The sequence below is a fragment of the Dipodomys spectabilis genome, unplaced genomic scaffold (genome assembly GCF_019054845.1).
Source record: "Dipodomys spectabilis isolate Male_0828 unplaced genomic scaffold, ASM1905484v1 ptg000125l, whole genome shotgun sequence".
NCBI lineage: Eukaryota > Metazoa > Chordata > Mammalia > Rodentia > Heteromyidae > Dipodomys > Dipodomys spectabilis.
In genome coordinates this window covers 13,307,373-13,329,823 of record NW_024870802.1, presented here as the reverse complement: position 1 = coordinate 13,329,823, position 22,451 = coordinate 13,307,373, and the positions used below count along the sequence as shown (strand labels likewise).

Sequence of the window (22,451 nt, the reverse complement as noted above, 5' to 3'; positions counted from 1 at the left end):
ATTGCCTCTAACTGGCTTAGGAGGCTTTTCAGACATGCCCTTCCCAAGGGTCAGGACCAGGTTCCAAAGTGTCTATGGCCAGGATGTGTTCATGGAACAAGAGTGGTTAGAGGTGGGATCAGGAGAAACAGGGCCCAGATGTCATGTCTTTTCTATGGATGTAAAAAGAATTACTATTTTGTGCATGGAAGATACACAAATACCTGCATGCATCTAGGAGATGTCAGGCTCCTGTATATTCCCATCACAGCATCCCCCACCTCAGTAACCTGAGCCTGCAAAGAAGTCAGAGCCAGTAGCACAGTGCACATAAGAAGCTAAAATATTCCCACATCACTCTGTCTCAGACCTGCACTCTTGTCAGACGAATTCTAAGGCGGCCTCTATTGAGAGCTCCTCTCCCTTCCCTACATTCCTACCCAATACAATATAGTATGTTTATTTGTTTTTACTTTGTGCCCATCACATACTGGCTAGCATAGTTTGCTATTGTGCTTTGTCCCATGTCTCTTAGAAACCTGTGAATTCTCCAGGATGACAGCAGTACATTTTCTATTCCCCTACACAGAGGGAGTATTGGCCATCCAGTGGACACAGAGGAGGCTTAGTCAACACTCAATCACTAGGGAGGCACATTGGCATAGATAGAATGATGGGAGACACATTTCTGGTTGGGAAACACTTTTAGGCCATGGACAGCTGACTCTGGATCTTGCCACCATGTGGTCAGTACAAGTTATGTCAGTGCAAAGCAAGGGTGATATCAGTGCACATGAGGTAACTGTAGGACGGGGGAAGGCTGTAGGTCACAACAAGGTAGGCTGAGGAGAAACAGAAAGGGAGAAAAAAGAAAGAAGAAAGAATGTCCAGAGGAAGCAAGACTAGGTTAGATGTATTTCTTGTACCTGAGGGAGAGAGGAAGGCACTGGTTCAAGACACTGGGCACCAACTAGCAGCTCCTTTGGGTACTCCTAGCCAATAGGACTAGCACTACCACAAAGGCAGAGATGGGACACATCACTCTCATCTCCACAATGGCCTGGAAACAGTGTCAGAGCAAGGACTTCCTTTCTGTTCATCAACATATCATTGGAGGCTCAGGGCCGGGGTCTGCCGTGTCTGTGTAAACTAAGGTACAGGGCTGATTCCCACTCTGGAGATGGTTACTCGGAGGACTCTACTTGAGGGGAGGTAAAGGAGACAGAGAGAGAGAGAGAGAGAGAGAGAGAGAGAGAGAGAGAGAGAGAGATACTATAATCTAGACAGGGCCATCCTTCCAGTCAAGCCACCACAGAATGTTCCAGCCATGTTTGATTGCTAAGACTTTGGCTCCATGTCTCAGTTTCCCTGGCTATCATACACCCTGCCTATCACACACTGCCTTGTGACATGAAATGTCACAGTCACACTTACTCTCTGAACTGCAGGACTGCCACTATATCCTCAAGATATGTAGCCATAACCACAGTTGAGGCCTCTCCTCTAGACACATACCCATGCCTGTACACAGGCCTGAGTTCTTTCTCACTCTGCATGTCTCTCTTTCTCTCTGTGTGTCTCTGTCTTTCCCTTTTTCTTTCTTTCAGTGTTGGATACAGGATACACAGGAGAGAAGGGTTGGAGTAAAAAGATCAGGGGGCATTCTGTGCATAGTATGGACAGATACATGTGGGAAACCTGGACAACTGCATTGGCCTCTTCTCCAACAAGGGCCACACAGTGAAAGATAACCAGCGCCTTCCCTCAGGGAGGAACACCATGGAACCAAGGCACCATGGTGGGTGGACCATGGCTTTCCCATTCTCCTGTGTAACTGTCCTACTGCCCAACCTTCACTATGTTCCCAGGGAATCTCTAGGCTTGGACTTAGCCCTCACTGGAGGTCTTCTTTCTTATCAAGAAAGGAATCTCCATAGTATCCTCTGAGGCCAGAGTGCCAGGGTGAGCATATGTAGCCTGTGGGAATGAAGCCTAGAAGAAAAGCGTGGGAGAAAGAACATAGAGGTGGTATTGGAGAGAACAGATTGCACTGAGCCAGGGGAAATGTCTGGTAGAGGTGACAATAAATTCTCTTTGGCCAACTATGTGCCAGAGGTGACAGAATTTTCTCAGGGCAAGAACAGAGGTAGGGTAGGTGTTGGTAACATCTTTAGGCCTTGGCTTAATTCCTGCCTGCCTCCACCTTCTCTTATCTCTCCTCTACCACTCTCATCGCTGGTGAGAGATGATTTGACAGCCAGCTGTTCTCACCTTGCCCTTGTTGGCAGTGGATAAAAGGTGTGTGGGCTATGTAGGATGTTGGTCACTCCTCAGCTTAGAGAGATACATACATAAAGATGTGGTCTATATTGCAGAGTGAAGGGCTCTGAGTACAGCACCTAGTTGTGGCACACCAGCAGGCTCTGGAGAAGCCATCTTCTGTCCTGGCAGTACCACGCTCCAGTCTGCAGCCTCAGTCCTGGGAAAGGTTTCCCGGTATCTGGAACCAAAATGCCTATGCCCTTGCTGCAAGAGAAGGTAAGTTTCCAAGAAGTGGCTCTGTAGCCATGTTTGCAGTTCAGTTTGGGTTTGTAGCAAAGTAGTTGTTGGGAATCTTCACATCTCAATCTCCTGAGCAATAAGGATCACAAGTATGAACCAGCAGCACCTGGCTCAACTTTCAACTATCATAACTGCAACTAATTTGTTACAGCTCTAATTGACTTTGATTGTTCCCTGAATTGGGGTGTCTTCCATTCCTCAAAACAGAAATTATAGCTCCATTTGAGCAACTGCATAATCCTGAGTTTTGTCCTGTGAGGCTTGCTGATGATGTTGGGGTATTTTTCCTTCCTTGCCATGCAGCTGATGATCTGGCAATCTGTGGTTCCTAGATCCAAGATAACTATGGAAGAGAGTGACTCAAGAGGGAAAATAGTGATGCAAAATAGAGCTAAGGAGGTAAAAAGGAAGTTAGTCTGTCAGTAACTGGTACCTTCTTTCACTACTTCATCTTATTTAGAAGAATCTTCCCTTTGCTCAAAATATTCATGCTATATATGTTATCCATCTGTATGTCACGTGGCAGTTATCTTGGTTATCAGATTGCCTATTGCTATGGCACACTCTTTATATATAGGGTTTGATACTAGCTCTCTCTCTCTCTCTCTGTCTCTCCATGTATATATATAGAGAGATATAGATAGATAGATACATACATACATACATATATATAATATTTTCTTGAACCATTCATCTACTGAGGAGCATCTGGGTTGGTTCCATATCTTAGCTATGGTAAATAATGCTGCAATAAACATAATTGTGCTGGTAGCTTTAGTATGGTCTTGTTTGTGATCATTTGGATAAATGCCCAAAAGTGGGATTGCTGGGTCATAGGGGAGCTCTATGTGGAGTCTTTTGAGGAACCTCCATACTGCTTTCCAAAGTGGTTGAACAAGTTTACACTCCCATCAACAATGCAGTAGGGTTCCCTTCTGACCACATGCCCTCCAGCATCTGTTGTTATTAGAGTTCTTGATTATAGCCATTCTAACTGGGGTGAGGTAGAATCTCAGTGTTATTTTGATTTGCAATTTCTTATGGTTAGAGAAGTTGAGCATTTCTTCATATGTCTATTGGCCATTCTTATTTCCTCTTCAGAGAAGTTTTCTTTAAGTCTTTAGCCCACTTATTTATTGGGCAGTTGTTTCTTTGAGGATTTGTTGTTGGGGGATTTACTTTTTTGAGTTCTAAGTATATTTTATATCTGAGACCCTTGTTCATTGTATGGCTAGTGAAGATCTTCTCCAGCCCGTGGGCTTTCTATTGATCTTGCTAGCTATGTCTTTTGCCATGCAGAAACTCTGGAACTTCATGCAATCCCATTGGTCCAACCTTTCTTTGATTTGTTGTGTGTTTGAGTCTCTACTGCGAAAATTTTGGCCTGTGCCTATGAGACCTAGGGTTTCTCCTATTCCTTCCTGTAATGTTTTCAGGATGTCTGTGTTGACTTTGAGGTCTTTGATCCATGTGGAGATGATTCTGGTGCAGGGTGATATATAAGGATCTAGCTTTAGTTTTCTACAGGTGTTTAACAAATTTTGTCAGCACCATTTACTGAAGAGGCTGTCTTTCTTCCATTCTATTTTTTTTAGCTGCCTTGTAAAAGACTGATAGCTGAAGGTCTGTGGGCTCGTTTCTGGGTTTTCAATTCTATTCGATTGGTCCTCAGGTCTGTTCTTGTGCCAGTATCAAGCTGTTTTGATTTCTATGGTTTTGTAGTAGAGTTAGAAATTTGGTATTAATATTCCTCCAGCACTATTCTTTCTGTTAAAGATCATTTTTGCTATTTGGGGTCTTTTATTGTTCCATATGAATTTTGGGGTAGCTTCTTCTATTTCATTAAAGAATGAGGTTGGAATATTGATAGGTATCACATTGAATTTGTAGATAGCATTAGGAAGTATTGCCATTTTCACAATGTTGATCCTTCCAATCCAGGAGCATGAGAGGTTTTTCCACTTCCTAAGTTCTGCTTCTTTGATTTTCTTTTTTAAAGTTTTCATCATAGAGGTCCTTCACTTCTTTAGTTAACTTAATTCCTAGTTATTTTAATTTTTGTGGGGCTATTACAAAGGGAGTTGATTTCCTGATTTCAGCTGCACTCTTCTCATTGTTGGCATGCAGAAAAACCATTGTTTTTTGAGGATTAATTTTTTACCCTGATATGTTGCCAAAGTTTTGAATCAGCCTGAGTCATTTGGGAGTGGAGTCCGTGGGGTTCTTTAAATACAAGATCATGCCATCTGCAAAGAAGGAGAGTTTTACTCCATCTTTCCTTATTTGGATCCCTTTTATGTTTGCATCTTATCTTCCTGCTGTAGCTAGGCATTCTAATACTAAATTGAAGAGAAGTGGAGAGAGTGGCATCCTTGTCTCATTCCTGAGTTAAGAGGAAATGGCTTTAGTTTTTCACCATTAAGTATAATGCTGGCTGTGGTTTGTCATATACAGCCCTTATTGTATTGAGGGATGTTCCATGGATTCCTACTTTTTCCAGAGCCTTCAACATAAAGGGGTGTTGAATCTTGTCAAATGCTTTTTTTTGCATCTACTGCGATAACCATGTAGTTTTTATCCTTGCTCTTGTTGATGTGGTGAATTATATTAATTGATTTGTGTACATTGAACCAGCTTTGCATTCCTGAAATGAATCCTGTTTGATTGTGGTGTATGATTTTTTGGATGAATTGTTGAAGTTGATTGGCCAAAATTTTGTTGACAAGTTTTGCATCGATGTTCATCAAAGAAATTGGACTATAGTTCTCTTTCTTTGATGTGTCCCTGCCTGGTTTTGGGATGAGGGTTGCAATGGCTTCATAGAAAGAGTTCGGTAGTAAACTTTCTCTTTCAATTTCATAGAAGAGTTGGAGAAGTATTGGTGTGAGTTCTGCTTTGAAGACCTTGTAGAATTCCACTGTAAATCCATCCGATCCTGGGCTTTTCTTAGATGGAAGGTGTCTTATTGCTGTTTCTATTTCAATGCTTGATATGGGTCTGTTAAGTTGGTTTAACTCATCTTGGTTTAGTTTTGGCATGTCAATATTTGCTAGGAAATCATCCATTTCTTCCAGATTCTCACACTTATTAGCATAAAGATTTGAGAAGTATTCCCTTATAATGTTCTGAATCTTGGTTGTTTCCATGGTGATGTTTCCATTCTCATTTCTGAGTTTATTTATTTGGGTGTGTTCTCTTCTTTTTCTGATAAGATTTGCTAAGGGTCTGTCAATTTTGTTCATTTTTTTTGAAGAACCAACTCTTTGTTTTGTTGATTCTTTTTAGGTTTTTTTTTTTATTCTAATTCATTCAATTCTGCTTTAATTTGAATTATTTCTTTCTGTCTACTGGATTGGGTTTTAGCTCTTTTTCAAGGAGGTTCAGATGTCTCATTAATTTGTTGGTTTCAGATCTCTTCAATTTGTTGATGTAGGAACTCAGAGCTATAAACTTGCCTCTGAGTACTGCCTTTGCTGTGTCCCATATGAGCTTGTAATTGGTGTGCTTATTGTTGAATATCATTAACATTTGAATTTCCTTTCTAATCTCTTCCATGACCCACTGGTGTGTTGTACAGCTCCCTGTATTACAGGACTTTCTTTGATGGCTTTTGGTGTTGAGTTCTAAATTTTATTCCCTTGTGGTCTGAGTTATGCAGAGCATAACTTCAATGTTTCTGAATTTGGACGTTTGTTTTGTGACCTAAAATGTGGTCTATTTTGGAAAATGTTCTGTGTGCTGCTGAGAAGAACATGCATTCTGATGCTGCTGGGTGAAATATTCTGTAGATGTCTGTTAAATCTAGTTGATCTATGCAGTTGTTTAGATCTGTGGTTTCTCTGTTGTGTTTTTGCTGAGTTGATCTATCTAGTGGGGATAGTGCTGTGTTAAAGTCCCCAACAATTAATGTCTTTGGATCTATGTGAGATTTGAGGGAAAGCAGTGTTTCTTGGATAGATTTGGGTGTTCCATTGTTTGGTGAATAGATATTTAGAATTGTAATATCCTCCTGAAGGAGAGATCCTTTAATTAGTATGTAGCGACCTTCTTTATCTCTTCTCACTAATTTTAATTTGAAGTCTATTTTATCTGATATTAGGATTGCAACTCCCACCTGTTTATGGGGACTATTTGCTTGGTAGATTTTATTCCAGCCTTTCACTTTCAGAATATGTTTGTTTTTATGGGCAAGATATGACTCTTGAAGGCAGCAGATAGAAGGCTGTTGCTTTTTAATCCAACTAGACAGTCTATGATGTTTAATTGGAGAGTTAAGTTTATTAATATTGATAGGACTAGAGATATTTAGTAGTTCTTGCCATGTTATCCAACTTCTTGGGGGCTGTGACAACTGGGTTCTTCCTATGGTTCTTTGATTCTCAGTTTGGGTGTGCTTTCTGGTCTTTATTGTGCTCTTGTTGGTTTTCTATGTGTAGGACATCTTTAAGTATCTTTTGTAGGGCTGGTTTGGTGGAGATATAATATTTCAGTTTTTCTTTGGCATAGAAGGTTTTTATTTGACCTTCCATTATGAAGGAGAGTTCAGCAAGGTACAGTATTCTTGGTTGATAGTTGTTGTCTTTAGGGCACAGCACACATCATTCCAGGCTCTTCTTGCTTTAATTATCCCTGCTGAGAAATCTGAGGTTATTCTAATTGGTTTCCCTTTTTTTTTTTTTGTCGGTCATGGGGTTTGAACTTTGGGCTTGGGTGCTATCCCTGTGCTCTTCAGCTCAAGGCAAATGCTCTACCACTTGAGCTACAGTGCCACTTGTGGTTTCCTAGTCATTTATTGGAAATAAGAGTCTCACGGGCTTTCCTACTCAGGCTGGCTTTGAACCATGATCCTCAGATCTCAGCCTCCTTAGTAGCTAGGATTACAAGCAAGAGCCACTAGCGCCTGGCTGGTTTCCCTTTATAGGTGATAGATCTTTTCTCCTTTAATGTTCAGCTTTAATGAGCCTTTCCTTGGTCTGAATTGATCCTGTGTGGATTATAATGTGCTGGTGAGATGTCCTATCTGTTCTGGTCTATTTGGGGTTATAAAAGCTTCTTGATCTGAATAGGCCTATCCTTTTGTATCCTCTAGTAGGATCCTGTTAAGTAAATTTCCTAGACTACTAACTTCTGTCTCTAAGTGCTCCTCTACACCCATTATCCTCCGATTCAGCCTTCTGATGGTGTCTTCTAAATTTTGAATAGATCTATTATATTTCTTGGATTTGTCTTGGAAATTGTATGTTCTATTTGTATAATAGCTAGGCTATCTTCAATCCCAGAGATTCAATCCTCTGCATAGTCTAACCTACTGTCAAGACTTTCTACTTTGTTTTTTATTTCCTTTCCTTCTAATTGGTCAGCTTTGATGGCTTCAAATTCTTTGTTGGAGCTTTGTTTTAGATCTTGTATGGACTTCTTTACTTCTTTAATTTGGAGTTCAGTATTTATTCTCCAATCCCTTAGTTGATTGGTTATGGTTTCATTGGACTCTCTTTCCTTCTGACTGGCTCCATTCAGCATTCACTTTGTGATCTCCCTGGATTCCTTCAGCTGTCTGTTTATGGATTCCATAAATGCCTCTATTGATAACTTTGTCTATCCTCATCCTGCTCATTCAATTCCTGTATTACTCTTTGATTAGCTTCCTCACATTCACACAATTCCTGTATTTCTCTTTGACTGTTCTCAACCTGCTCACACAATTCCTGTATTAATCTTTGATTAGCTTCCTCATGTTCATGAGATTCCTGTATTAATTTTTGGTTAGACTCCTCATGCCCATGAAGTTCCTGTATTAATCTTTGGTTAGCCTCATCTTGCTCCCTATCAGGATCACACTGAGTCCTTTGCAGGTTTTCAATCATTTCATTCACCATGTTTACCAGTAGTGTTTGTAGAGTCTATTGGGAACTCTCAACTGGATTATTCATTAACTGTTCTGTCACCTGATTATCATGAGTGGGAGTTGAGATAATTGGACTTGCCATTTTTCTTGTGTATCTCTGGCTTATTCTGCTCATTTGGGATGAAAGTAACACAAATTTCATGCTAGAACACTATTTTAAAAAAAGCATCAACCAGAGTCTTATAGTAGTTGCACAATCAAAATGGCTGCAGATACAATCTAGTTCAACAGATACAATCTATTCAACAACTATGGATTAATGGGCTAAGAACATCAAAGAGGGATTCAGCAGACCAGAAATTAATAGGTTTAGGGAGAATTGTGGGGAAAAATAGGATTAGATGGATGTGGAGAGATAAAAGGAGAGTGAATTTAACCAAGTCCTAATCTCAGAGAGGGAAATGGATAGGACAGAATGAAAGGATAGAGATAAAGAAACAAAAAATGAAAAAAAAATACAAAAATTTAAATTAAAAAAAAAATGAAACACTTAAAAATTATGTAAGTATAAAGAAATAATACTGATTGAAAAACAGAATAGAATGAGAGGAGGAGAAAGATAAAAGGGAAAAATGAAAAAGTAAAAAATAAAAAAATTAGAAATAGAATACTTAAAAATTATATAGGTAAAAAAATAATACTGCTATTAAAGAAGTTAAACCTAAGAGGTTGTGAATTGAATAATCACTTTCTGAATTAGGTATGTACACAATGAAGGATAAGGTCTAATAATCAACAATGAGTATATATCTGGAGATGAGCAGAACAGCAATTAAGTCATGCCAAAAACAAACAAACAAAACCAAAAAAAAGATCAAAAGGTTAAAAGAGACTTAAAATACACACACACACACACACACACACACACACACCTAAAATAAAAATTATGGAAGAAAAAAATAGAACACAGTTTTTTTAATTAAGAAAAAATTAAGTAGAAAAAGATTTCTTTGAATTTTTTTTTTTGGGGGGGGGAGGAGGAAGATCTTGTATCTCCCCTGTGTCTGTAACCAGTCTCTTGGTAGTCTCTGGTTTGCTTGTGGTGTTTGGTTTTCCTGTGGCTTGATTGGTTTCTTAAGTCAGTTTGTTTGAGCAGGTAGAAAAAGCTCTGCCTTACCCAGGACTTTGTGATTCTCCTCCCAGGCTAGTTCAGTGGGAGGGAGATCTGCTTTGAGTATCACAAAAGAGGGAGATGGCTGTTTCCTCTAGGAGTTGCTGTGACAAGGCTAGGTTCTGGGTAGGGTTGACGCCTATCAACCAATCAGTAGCTTTTCCCTGAGGGGCTAGCTCCTGAGACACTCACAGAGCCCAGCCTGGAGCCATTCTCAGGATTTATGTTTACTGAGTTTCAATTGTTTGTCTTTTACCCCTCCTGCTACTCGGTAGGCATGCTGCTTAGGATGCAGTGGGGAGGGGCAGCCTCTGTTTACCCAGTGAAGAAAGTCACTCCTCCGGGGTCAGAGCTTTCTCAGCCTGGGAAGAGAGACTTTCCCATGTGTGGAGCTGAGCCTGTCAGGTCAGGTCATGTCAGGTTCCTGTGACCTGTTGAATGGCTCCTATTGTTTTCTTCCAAGGCCTGAGTTGGAGCTACCAGCTCAAGGGGCCTTTGTCAGATTCAAAGATGGAGTTCTTCTCTGGTGGTGGGGAAGGGGCTACTTCCCACCACTGCTCTGTGAGAAGGAGTGAGAATGTCTTTGGATTACTCACATTGGTTTCTTGGTTTCCGGGCTGTCGTGGTCCTGTGATCAGCAGGATGAAGATTTCTGCTCCTTGTCAGTTCTTGCTGGTGGTTAGTAGAATCTGCTTCCAAACCACATCTGGTGCCTTTGTCCCAGGCTCTCTCTGTTGATATGGCAGCCACAGCAGCAGCCACTGCCACCACTACCACGGACACTGGGAAGTGCTCAGATCTGTCTCTTTGGCCAAACTGCCTGGATATTTCCTCTTTGGCTGAACTCTACTACGATGCCATACTTGGTGCGATTATCTAGCCTAGGACTGTTCACTGGAATGCTAAAAACTGCTTTCTATGTGATAGCTTGTTTATTCTCCAGCTTCTCCTGCTTTCTATGTGACAGTTTGTTTAGCCTCCAGCTTCTCCTCTACCATCTTCCTCCGGTATCTCCCTCAGCATTTCTTAAATAAAATCACTTCACTATGATTTTCTGAAGTCCTTTATCTAACAATTTACATGATTTACAACATATACTCTGTCACACTTTTTAGTTTTCAAAGGAATTATTGTGGGAAGTAGTTTATCATTGAAAACATGAATCTGAGTTGTGAAATGAGTTTATTTGGGTACAGCAGAAGGTAACCTCTGCTAAATGGAAACCAGAGTAGCCAAAGAGCAAACCAAACTTGAGTATACTTGCAACAAAAACAAATATATAGAACAATATTAAATCCTCTGTTTCTGTTGAGGAGGGGTAGGTGGGTTGGTTTATTATCTTAGCTATGGTGGATAATGCTGCAATAAACATAGTTGTGCTGGTAGCTTTAGTATAGCCTTGTTTGTGATTGGTTGGACCAATGCCCAAAAGTGGGATTGCTGGGGGATAAGGGAGCTCTATGTGGAGTATTTTGAGGAACCCTCATACTGCTTTCTAAAGTATATTCCTAATCTTTTCTTTTTAATTTTTTAAATTAGTTCATTTTATTTTTTGTCGGTCATGGGGCCTGAACTCTGGACCTAGGCACTGTCCCTCAGTTCTTCAGCTCAAGGCTAGCACTCTACCACTTGAGCCACAGCACCACTTCCAGCTTTGTCTGTTTATGAGGTGCTGAGGAATCGAACCCAGGGCCTCATGCATGCCTGGCAAGCATTCTACCACTGAGCTACCTTCCCAGCCAAAAACACTGTTTTTTTATATGATTTATACTAATTTATATTGTTTACCAAGCAGTAGAGCTTTAAGAACACTACCTGAAAAGCAAAATAAAACTGGTTTATTATTTTTAATATGATGATTTCACATCAAGTTGCTGTAGGATGCTATTTTGTAAGGCATGGAATTTATTAGGTTGAGGGGAATACACTGCTACTTCCTCTTTTATGCAAAACTTTGTCTTTGAAGATCAGACATTTAGACTGAACGATTGCTTTGGGCCTGGTCTAGTCTCAGGGCTTGGTGTAGGAATTTAGCCTAAAACAATGGCTTTCCATACACATACATATATCTTCCTTCCTTCCTTCCTTCCTTCCTTCTTTCCTTCCTTCCTTCCTTCTTTCCTTCCTTCCTTCCTTCCTTCCTTCTTTCCAGGATTTGCCACAGTCTAAGTTCCTCATTCAGGATGACTTGTGGGCAAGGAAGACAGTGAAGTTCTTCAGCATACTTGATCTACTGCCATCCTTTGGTGAAAATGTGAATTATAGAGCAGTTGATTCACCAACTTTCACAAAGTTTAAAGAAAATGCAGTGAGTCAATCACTTGAGTTGCACCCATTCACCTTGAGGATTTACCATCATCTACCTGCATAATTTTGACAGATTTCCTCTTTTAATCTTGTTACCTAAAGCACTGGGGCAAGGTCTGTGCCTCTATTGTAGCTTAACCACAGTGCAGCACAGAGCCCAGTGCTCCCAGTCACCTACAAGGCAATCTGCTCTCTCCTCATACACTATGCTCTCTCCTTGTAGATCTCTGATTCCTCTACAACCACCATCACGGCACCTCTTTCTATGGACTTGAAGAATGGAAGAGAGAATCTGAAGAAGATGACCCTCCACTTAGAAGACATCCGCCCCGAAATGAAAGAGGACATCTATGACCCCACCTACCAGGATGAGGTGGGCCCCCCACCCAAGTTTGAGTATGTGTGGAGAAACATCATCTTCATGGCTCTGCTGCACCTGGGAGCCCTCTATGGGATCACCCTGGTTCCTGGCTGCAAGGCCTACACCTGGCTCTGGGGTAAGCAGCTCCCTTCAGCCTGAGCCAGTGCCCAGGTTTTTTCCGTCTTTAATGAGGTGTGGTCCCACATAGGACAGTGTCCCCTCTGGTTTCCCAGCTGTTTTTCTGGTACCTGGGAGGCTGACTGAGCTGGAATAGAGCCTGATGCAATTGGGATCCACAGAGGACATCATCCCCTCTCAGTCTGGGTTTCCAGCCATTTGTCTTTGTTTCCAGGGAGGCTGACTAGTCTGGGAGTGGAGTCTAGTGTCTTCTCTCCAGAAGACAAGAAGAAGAACAGTCCAATGTGAGGGGATTAGTAGGTAGCTGTCTTGGATGGTATTAATATAGGACTGGTCAGTGAGGAGGTAGGTACTATTGCCACCCGAGCCTTTTATGTATTCTAGATGATGGGATCTGATTCTTGCATTTTGTCTTGGGAAATCTTTCCAATGTCCTGGAAAAATACCACTGAGATCTTTGATCCTCAGGAAACAGTTTTGCTGAGCACCAAGTACAGGATAGCAAACATGTTAGACTATGTTTCTTTGGTTACATAGTTTCATCATTGCCACTGAAGCAAACTTCAAGTATAAACCAGTAAAAATTAGTGTGTGTATTGTTCAAGAGTTGTACAGGGACACTTATGTTCTTTTACTGGTGTCCTGTGAGATGTACTATGTACTATGAGCTGTAGCATAATGGATCCAGAGGAAATATGGGTTTCCTTCTCCACCCCTTCTTCCCAGGAGATTCTTCACAAACAGGCTCATCAGTGGCAAGTCCCTTCCAGCCAAGACACTCTCTCAGGACTCACTAAGTTCCTAGTTTGACCAGTCTGTGATTAGCCACCCTGGAAAATGTACAGTAATCATAATACCACTTTAGAATTAAGGCTAGGGCATCTAGCCTATTGGTGTGTTGCTTTTGTGGATCTGCTGTGACTTTGGACAGAAATTGGTACACAGAGCTAAAATGCTGACTTATTCTACTCTTGATCAGGGCTTTTTGATGAGTGACTAGGTTGACAGAGTTTCTATGTGAAATGTAGATTTCAAATTTCCTCTATGGTTTAAAAAAAGGAAGGATTGAGTTCTAACATTGGACATTTTTTCCTTTAGACTTTAGGTGCTTTTCTTTTTTTATCCCAAAGGAAACTGAAAAATTTTAGATTTGGAGTTGCTTTGTCCCCTTACTTTTGGAGCTGTTCAGAAGAGCCCTTCAGGCAGGGCTGAGAAATAGTTCTGACATCATTAAGGGTCTGAAAGTAAAACCTCTCCAGCCCACTTCTCAGGAAAAATCTATGAGATATGGCATAACAATCAGTGTGGACATTGATAGTACTTCCTTGGTGACAGAGAATGAATATAAGTGACTTCAGCTGGGTACATGATAAATAATAGAACAGGCACCTAGTGCCTGGGCTCTGGTTCCAATTCTGCTGCTAATGGGCATTGCATGTTCTTTTAGAACCAATATGTTTGCAGCATGAAACAATTGTATATGATTTCTTGGCTTTGAGCTGAGGGTTTTTCTATTTTTCCGGAATCAAGCTCCTTCCTTCCTGAGGATTACAGAGATCTGACTTCACTGTACTTTTCCTACTTACCGGTGTAGTACTGCATGTGGGAAGATGATATCAATCACTACATGGCCAGGCCACATATCACCTGGGTCTCAATTCTAGATCTCCAGAATTGTGGCCAGAACTTTTGTTAGGATATTACTGATCCTATGGCACTCCTGGGGATCATGAAGGACAGCGTACAACGAAGGAGATAGGGGAAGAGGAGAGAAAGCTGTTTAGAAATCTATTCTTGCTTCAATAGAGGAGGATAACTTATAAATTGTCTGGTGCCTTCTATAACCACAATCTATTGTTTCAATATGATTTCCCAGCATAAGTTACAAATTGTTAACAAAGGCTTCATCCTATCCTCCCAGTGCCGCTAAACAAAGGGATATGCCAAGGGACCCTTCACCCCCTAGAGATAATGTGTGGCACCTCCTGAGCCTGAAAGCCTTCAGGATGGCAGGGAATGAAGGCAATCCTGAAGGCCTCCAGAATTCCATTCGTGGGGTCCTCCATTGTCAGAGATAGATAATCTAGTTTGAAACATGGCTACGCTTTGACTAGCCCTGTAACCCTAAATAACAGCTCTTACTTCATCTGTTTCCAACTGTGACATGCAGTATTAATAGTATTTACCCTGTTCAAGCTGTATGGTAAATATGAGAATATAAGCATGTTAACAATTTTAATAAAGTTTTTAGATATGAGACACTTGTCTGTTGTATGGCTAGTGAAGATCTTCTCCCAATCCGTGGGCTTTCTATTGATCTTGCTAGCTATGTCCTTTGCCATGCAGAAGCTATGCAACTTCATGCAATCCCATTTGTCCAACCTTTCTTTGATTTGTTGTGTTTCCGGGTCTCTATTCAGAAAATTTCGGCCTGAGCCAAGGAGACCTAGGGTTTCTCCTATTCCATCCTGTAATGTTTTCAGAGTGTCTGCTTTGACTTCAAGGTCTTTGATCCATTTGGAGTTGATTCTGGTGCAGGGTGATATGTAAGGATCTAGCTTTAGTTTTCTACAAGTAGTTAACCAATTTTGCCAGCACCATTTACTGAAGAGGCTGTCTTTCTTCCATTCTATTGTTTTAGCTCCCTTAATGTAGTATATATACACAATGGAATTCTATGCCTCCATCAGAAAGAATGACATTGCCCCATTTGTTAGGAAATGGAAAAACTTGGAAAAAATTATATTAAGTGAAGTAAGCCAGGCCCAAAGAAACATAGGTCCCATGGTTTCCCTTATTTGCAATATCTAGTATATGTATGAGTCAAGCGGAAAAGGTCAGATAATGTGATGTTAGGAAAATGAACCCTTAATATGTATTTTAATGCTTTTTTCTTTCATGCATTTGTTTCTAACGCATTTATAAGATTATCTCTTTGTTGCTTTGTATGTCCCTCCCCCACAGTGTAACCCCTGCTTTCACTATATTTGATGTCAGTATAACTTGTGAAGGAGATGGGGAAAAACAAGTCGTTTAAGGATACAGGTGGACCTGTTGCAACAATGAGAAGTACAAGTTGTCATGTCGAAAACGAACTTTACAACGTTGATGTGGGGGGGGGGGGAGGGGGGAGGATTGGGTGGGAGGGTGGGGGGGAGGCTGGGAAGGGTTGTGAAGGGTAAACAAAGGAGGAGGCTGCAATGCTTGATAAGAAATGTACGCATTATCCTGCCCATGTAATTGTAACCCCTCTGTACAGTATGTTCACAAAAAATTAAATTAAATTAGAAAAAAACAATTTTAATAAAGTTTGAGCCATTATGCAAATATGACTAGGTGGAGGGCTCCTCATGGAGCCATATTGCCTGCTATAATACTGAAATGGGGTTGTACCGATTGGCAAATGGAAGTGGAAGGCACTTTCAATTGAGCAGTGTCTAAATTTCTCTGACTAGTATATTCAGTACACTTTTGGAAATGATATTCTGCCTTGAATACTTCAGGAAAGTCAGGTAAAGGCCAAAGAGATAGAACTGTATTCCTATGGTTTGACAATTACAGGTGAGTGAGAGACTTATTCTTTGTTTGTTTTGTGCATTCTTATCTCCTGGGATTCCTTAACTTATAGGCCCTGTTGGAAGCAGAGGGTAAGTGATGAGCATGGATTTTCAAGTGGTGAACCGTTAGAAGCCCAAGACCAATGTATTCTTTTTTTGGGGTCCGGTCTTGAGGCCTGAACTCTGGGCCTGGGCACTGTCCCTCAGCTCTTCAGCTCAAGTCTAGAGCTCTACCACTTGAGCCACAACGCCACTTCTGGCTTTTTTCTTTTTTCTTTTTGCTTATGTGGTGCTGAGGAATCGAACCCAGGGCCTCATGCATGCAAGGCAAGTGCTCTATCACTGAGCCACCTTCCCAGCCCCAAGGTATTCTTAAGGTTAAAGTAAAGTAGATCTCCAAAAGTCTAAAGAAGCTGGCTCTGGCATCACAGGAGTGTTTTGACATGCCTCCCCTGGCTATACTCCCATCAGGTGGTGACTCTTTACTGTTCTATCCTGGCAGCTTTTCTGTGCTATGTATTCAGTGGCCTGGGCATCACAGCAGGGGCTCATCGCCTGTGGAGCCACCGGACCTACAAAGCACGGCTGCCTCTGAGGCTCTTCCTCATCATTGCAAGCACCATGGCATTCCAGGTGAGCAGCTGGCAGGGCTCAGCTCTGTGTCTCCATCCTATCAACGATCCAGGATAGAGTGAAGGGGACTGGCACCTGGAGAGGCGTCCCAGCAGGTCAGACATGGCCTTTTCCAGTCTCATCTGGTCACTTCAGCTGGAGTCACTGAGAAGGAAGTAGAGAGGAAAGGCTCAGCAGGTATATGGTCATTTTCATCCAAGGTCTATGTTTTATGAAACTGCATGGCCATTGTGGCCCTTCAGAATAGAGGAGCATAGTATAAGAGTCAGGCCCTGACCTAGGTTTCTGGGGCAGTCGGTGAACCCTAAATGTAAGGATGACTATTTGAGGACTCAAGATAATGGGATTAACGGTGATGTAGCACAGAGTCATAGTTGTCTATTCCTAGGGTGAACACAGCCAAACACTGCTGGCTACTCAATAGGCTGACATCTAAGGATCAGTTTGAAGCCAGCTTGTGCAGTAGACTCTTCTCTTTAATTAACTACCAAAATCCCAGAAGTGGAACTGTGGCCCATGTAGCAGAGAAAAACAGCCTTGAACAAAAAAGCTAAAGGACAGCAGCCAGGCCCTATGTTCATTCTTCATGACCAGCTCATGTATATACTCCTCATTCATATACACATGTGTATACACACACAAACACACACAAGTGTATACTTGTGTAGCAATGATAATGTGCCCAACACTATGGTAAAAAGCTAATACAGATTGACTCATTTACTCTCTACCTAGGTCTGAGGTGGTAGATGGCAGTGTTATGCCTACTTTACAGATAAGGAAACTGACTCACTAAGAGGTGAGGTAGACTAGCCTTATTAGGGATGCCAAGCTGACTAAAACAAGTACTGAGATTGATTCCGTCAACAAGCTTTTAACAGAAAGATTAACATAATTAGAGAAGAAGAACTCTCCAAGCTATAGTTATTATGTGAGGCCTAATTTAGAGAAGAGGGAAAAATGAACCCAAATTTGTCTCCACTGTTTTGGCAAGATCTGAAGGGCTCACTACATATGCCTAATCAACCTGCCTGCACAACTTCTTCTTGAGGCTCCCAATGTCCTCATGAGACAAAGGGAAGGAAGAAACACAGTGACAATTTTTGGAGAGATGGATAGACTCTCTAACCAGCCAAGAAGGACTTTAGAAACGTGCATATGGTCATGATTACATAGTTACTATGTTGGGTACCTATCATGTGGGAAAGCATCAGGATGAAACTTCTTGAAGTTTTATCCAGAGAGTAGCACCTTTGGATCCATTCCATCTGGCTTGTACGCTGTGCTTAGGGATTTCACTCCTAAGAGTACCCTTCTCTTCATCATAGCCTGATGAAGAATTGCAGTTCTTGGCTAATGAAACTCCTTCTGTGCTATCAGATAAACTTCAGGAATTATTAGTGCTATTCCAGGGCTTGGCACCTAGAGGTTAATTTTCCACACTAGTGTCAGGAGCAAATGCTGAGAAGAAGGCCAGGCCCATATGACTTCTTGGGAATCTGGGAACTGTGATGTTGAGCTCAGAGCTCTGGGCCCTTGCAGACATCTGGGCACTCAAATCCTCCCTAGAGGGCATCTCTCTAAGGCCTAGTTTTCCCTTCTTTTCCATTCAGAATGACATGTATGAATGGGCCCGAGATCACCGTGTACACCACAAGTTCACAGAGACTCATGCTGATCCTCACAATTCTCGCCGTGGCTTTTTCTTCTGTCACGTGGGTTGGCTGTTGGTGCGCAAACACCCAGCTGTCAAAGAGAAGGGTGGTTTGCTGGACCTGTCTGACCTCAAAGCTGAGAAACTGGTGATGTTCCAGAGGAGGTGAGGAAGGGAGGATAGCACTGGGGTGTGGCCTTGGAAATGTGGGATTTAGTGACACTACCTCTCTCTTAGGACATGTAACAATACCTGAATAATTTCCTGATTCCATATTCAAAATTTCAAAATTGTCATTTTGACCATTTTTATGATCTAAAAGCCCAAAGCCATGTTTTATTCTTCTGTTCCTTTCTCTCTGAGCTATTTTAGTGAAACCAATTAAATACTATAAATTTCACTGAAGTAGGATAGTCAGAGGCAGAAAAATGAATGTGACTGATGTCTTTGAGTTTCTAGTAAAGTAGAGGGCTAGGGCAAGTATCAAAAATGACCATTTTACAAAGGAGAATATTATCTGTACTGGGATGGTACAAAAGAAAAGAACTTGGCCAGTGAGGAAAATGAGGTCAAGGTGCATGAACAAAGTATGACTGGGCTGACCTACATAGAGAGAGCATTGTGAATATGGGTAGATAGTTCAAACAGAAAGAAAAGCATGAGCTAACACGTCAAGCAGGTACCTGAAACAGTCTTTCTGCTTGAAGTACAGTATAACAGGGAAAAGGACTGAAAGGTAGACACATATAGCTCCAGTGGGGTCTTTGATATAAACTTAGGATTAATTCAGTCATCAACAGGGAATCAGTCATCAAAGATTTTCCAGCCTCATGTGTCTCTGTCAGTTATGTTTTGGAGAGGCCACTCCAGAAAAGTGAAAGTACCATTCAGGCAGGGAGATGAGAAGTGTAAACACAAGATAGATGGTAGGTAGGGCTCAAACCAGGGAAGCAGTGGCAAGATAGGAAAACAGTTTGATGTAGAAATAGTGATATCAAACAGAAGATGTGACTGAGGCACACAGGCAATTGATTCTCTTGTGATGTCAATGGCTTTTGTCTGCATGGGACTGAAGGAAATAGGGCCTCCTGAAGGAGAGAGTTGCTGTGATCACAGACACTTGAGTGTATGTCCTGAGGAAAAAGCAGAGGAAAGAACGAAGGGGTGGTAACAGGAAAAGAAGGCATGACATTTGCCATGCTTTCTACCAGTGACACTGCTGAGCAAGAGAAAGGTGTCCATAATTTGGCTGATGTGGCTGTGATGTGTCTCTGCCTGTTTGATCAACATGACCTGTAGTCTCCTGGAAAGGAAGGATGCTACCTGTGTACCAGTGGCTCAGCTCTGTAATCTTAGCTTCTCAGAGGCTGAGATAGGAGGATAATGGTTCAAAGGCTTCCTAGGCAGGAAGTCTGTGAAGACTCTCATCTTCAATGACCCACAAAAAGCTGGAAGTAGAGCTATGGCTCCAGTAGCAGAGTGTGAGCTTTGAGCACAGAGACAATACCCATACCCTGAATTCAAGCCCTAGAATCAGCACACAGAAAAGAACAATAAAAAAAATAAAACCAAAAGAAACCAAGACACTCAAAATCAAGATATGATATTCTTTTCCTTGTCCTTTGCATTCCTAATAGGATGATCTTAGAATATTTATTGAACACATCCATATAGCATTACTTGAAAAGTGAGAGGACAAATATGTCTTCTCAAAAGCTTTTCCACCCATATCCTTTGGCTTGTGTGTTCATAGGGTAGGAGGGAATGCTAGACCAGCCCAGAAAGACTTAGCAATCCAAGTTTGTGAGAAAATGCTCTGTCCATCTCTCACTGTGTGGTCTCTCATGTAGGTACTACAAGCCCAGTGTCCTGTTAATGTGCTTCATCCTGCCCACACTAGTGCCCTGGTATTGTTGGGGTGAAACTTTTCGACACAGCTTGTATGTTGCTACTTTCCTGCGATGTGTTGTAGCCCTCAATATGACCTGGTTGGTGAACAGTGTTGCTCACTTCTATGGATATCGCCCTTATGACAAGACCATTGAGGCCCGTGAAAATGTCCTGCTTTCACTGGGAGTTCTTGGTAAGTGAGCAGTGTACAACATGACCACATTCAGTATTTGGTTAAAAGCTGGCAATATCAGCTAAGTTTGTTTTTAAGACATTTTGTGCCCTAGATTTTTGACCACAAAACTAGTGGTTACAAAATGGGGTTGTACTCAAAAGTCATGCAACCTTTTGCAAAAAAAAAACGTGGAAAAATAACACCTTCACTAGTTGCAGGCTTCCAAATCCATTTCCAAATGGCATGCCTATTGAACCATTCTGAGCTTTCCTTTTTCTAGTCACCTCTGGTTGGGCTACAGTCTTGTTTTGGGCAGGTGATACATAAGTAGAACAGTCAGGTCAATAGAGAGGTCAATGAGTATTTTATATTTACTGATTCTGTAATATCAGCCAGGTTGATACACTTCAAGTATGCTACTGTGAAAGTGTGTGTAATCTCCTTGCTATGATTTCATACGCTTCTCTCAGCCCCTTCTACCATTGTATGTGTTCTACATTTGATTCATGTTTGAAATAAATCACCTAGGCTTCATGGTTCTTATATTCTTATATTTTCTTTCTTTCTTTCTTTCTTTCTTTCTTTCTTTCTTTCTTTCTTTCTTTCTTTCTTTCTTTCTTTCTTTCTTTCTTTCTTTCTTTCTTTCTTTCTTTTTTGTTCTTTACCAGTCTTGGGGCTTGATCTTAGGGCCTCTGCACTATCCCTGAGCTTCTTCTGTTTAGAGCTAGAGCTCTACCACTTGTGTCACACCATCACTTCCAACCTTTTCTCAGTGGTTTATTGGAGATAAGAGTCTCATGGACTTCTCTGCCTGGGCTGTCATTAAACCACAATCCTCAGATTTCAACCTCAGAGTAGTCAAGATTACAGGCATGAGCACCCAGCTAGTTCTTACATTTTTCTGAACAGAATAATTTGTACTGAGATGTGGCCAGCATGATAAATAATTATAATGACTGCCCCCCCCCAATCTCAACTGCCATATGACTGGTCTTTTAAAATGACTGCCAGTCTCCTACTTGGTCTCTATTGCTACTCTCTTTATATCTAGTCTTTGCTGCATTTTATCCCTCCCTGTCTCTCCTACAGCTCTGTTTCTTGCCATTTTATTTCTTCTGCTTCTTGAATCATTGCACTCAGTCAATTTATTTCTCTTTGACCACAATGGCCTTCCTTTAAGCCTACACTGCCTTTTCCCTAACTGCTTCCCTTGCTTCTCTTCTAGGTGATGGCTTCCATAACTACCACCATACCTTCCCCTATGATTACTCTACCAGTGAGTACTGCTGGAGCTTCAACTTCACCACATTCTTCATTGACTGCATGGCTGCCATTGGGCTGGCTTATGACCTGAAGAAAGTACCCAAGGCCTCCATCTTGGCCAGGATTAAGAGAACTGGAGATGGAAGCTATAAGAGTGGCTGAGGTTGTTGGTCCAGGCTCCTTTTCCAAAAGCCATCTGATGAGATGCTCTATTAGCTACTGATTAATGTTTTATTAATAAACTACTGATCAATGCTAAAAACAATGAACTAAATCCATTCTAATTTTCTTGTAAACTACTCAGTTTGAAAGGCAACAATTTTCCTTAATGATGCTATACAAATATTTCTTTCTTCTTTTATATTCATTTGCCTTCTTAATGCTTGGTCCTTATTTCCTCTCCCTCCACCTGCCTCCCAGCCAAGCAGCTGGTCTTGTGAGCTAGCTTGGTTAGTGTCTAGCTTCCAATGCCTGGCTGCCTTTTTAGAGTCTAAATCTCTCTCCTTGAGCTGTACTTGGTCAAGAAGGTGGCTAATGCTTGAAACATGACAACTTCTGGAAAATGTTGGTTCATTATCATCAGCATGTGTTTTGTTAAATGGGAGCAAAAAGTAACTTCCTTTGGCAGAGAGCTTGCAAAGCAGGGAAAGTCCCAGGGAAGACAGTCAGTATGTATAAATCCGAGTCATGATAATCTTGAGAAGGAATTAAGCCAAAAAAAAAACATTCTTTCTGAGATCAGATCTGGGAGCCTATGTAGCAAAGAAATGGAGCCCTCCATATAGTGTGTTTTCTTTCTTTCCTGGCTGAGCAGGCAATGGCCAAATACAACAGCAAATCTTTTTTGGGGGGGTGGCTGGGAAGGTGGCTCAGTGGTAGAGTGCTTGCCTTGCATGCATGAGGCCCTGGGTTCGAT

General features: G+C 41.4%; 1 protein-coding gene across 1 annotated transcript; it reads left to right on the top strand.

The window, feature by feature from the left end:
* The first annotated feature begins 2,490 nt into the window (after positions 1-2,490).
* Positions 2,491-21,705, top strand: LOC122115883 (acyl-CoA desaturase 1-like). Its single transcript, XM_042689467.1, has 6 exons — positions 2,491-2,517; positions 12,088-12,361; positions 16,423-16,553; positions 18,167-18,372; positions 20,058-20,290; positions 21,498-21,705. Exons 1-6 carry the CDS (start codon positions 2,491-2,493, stop codon positions 21,695-21,697), a joined length of 1,071 nt encoding a protein of 356 aa, XP_042545401.1. The 3' UTR covers positions 21,698-21,705.
* Positions 21,706-22,451: the final 746 nt, after the last annotated feature.

Coding starts and splice junctions, on each gene's coding strand:
- LOC122115883 (XM_042689467.1), top strand. CDS start 2,491: ATGCCTATGCCCTTGCTGCAAGAGAAG. Junction 2,518..12,087: donor TGCCCTTGCTGCAAGAGAAG/GTAAGTTTCCAA, acceptor CTCTCCTTGTAG/ATCTCTGATTCCTCTACAAC. Junction 18,373..20,057: donor CTGGTGATGTTCCAGAGGAG/GTGAGGAAGGGA, acceptor TCTCTCATGTAG/GTACTACAAGCCCAGTGTCC.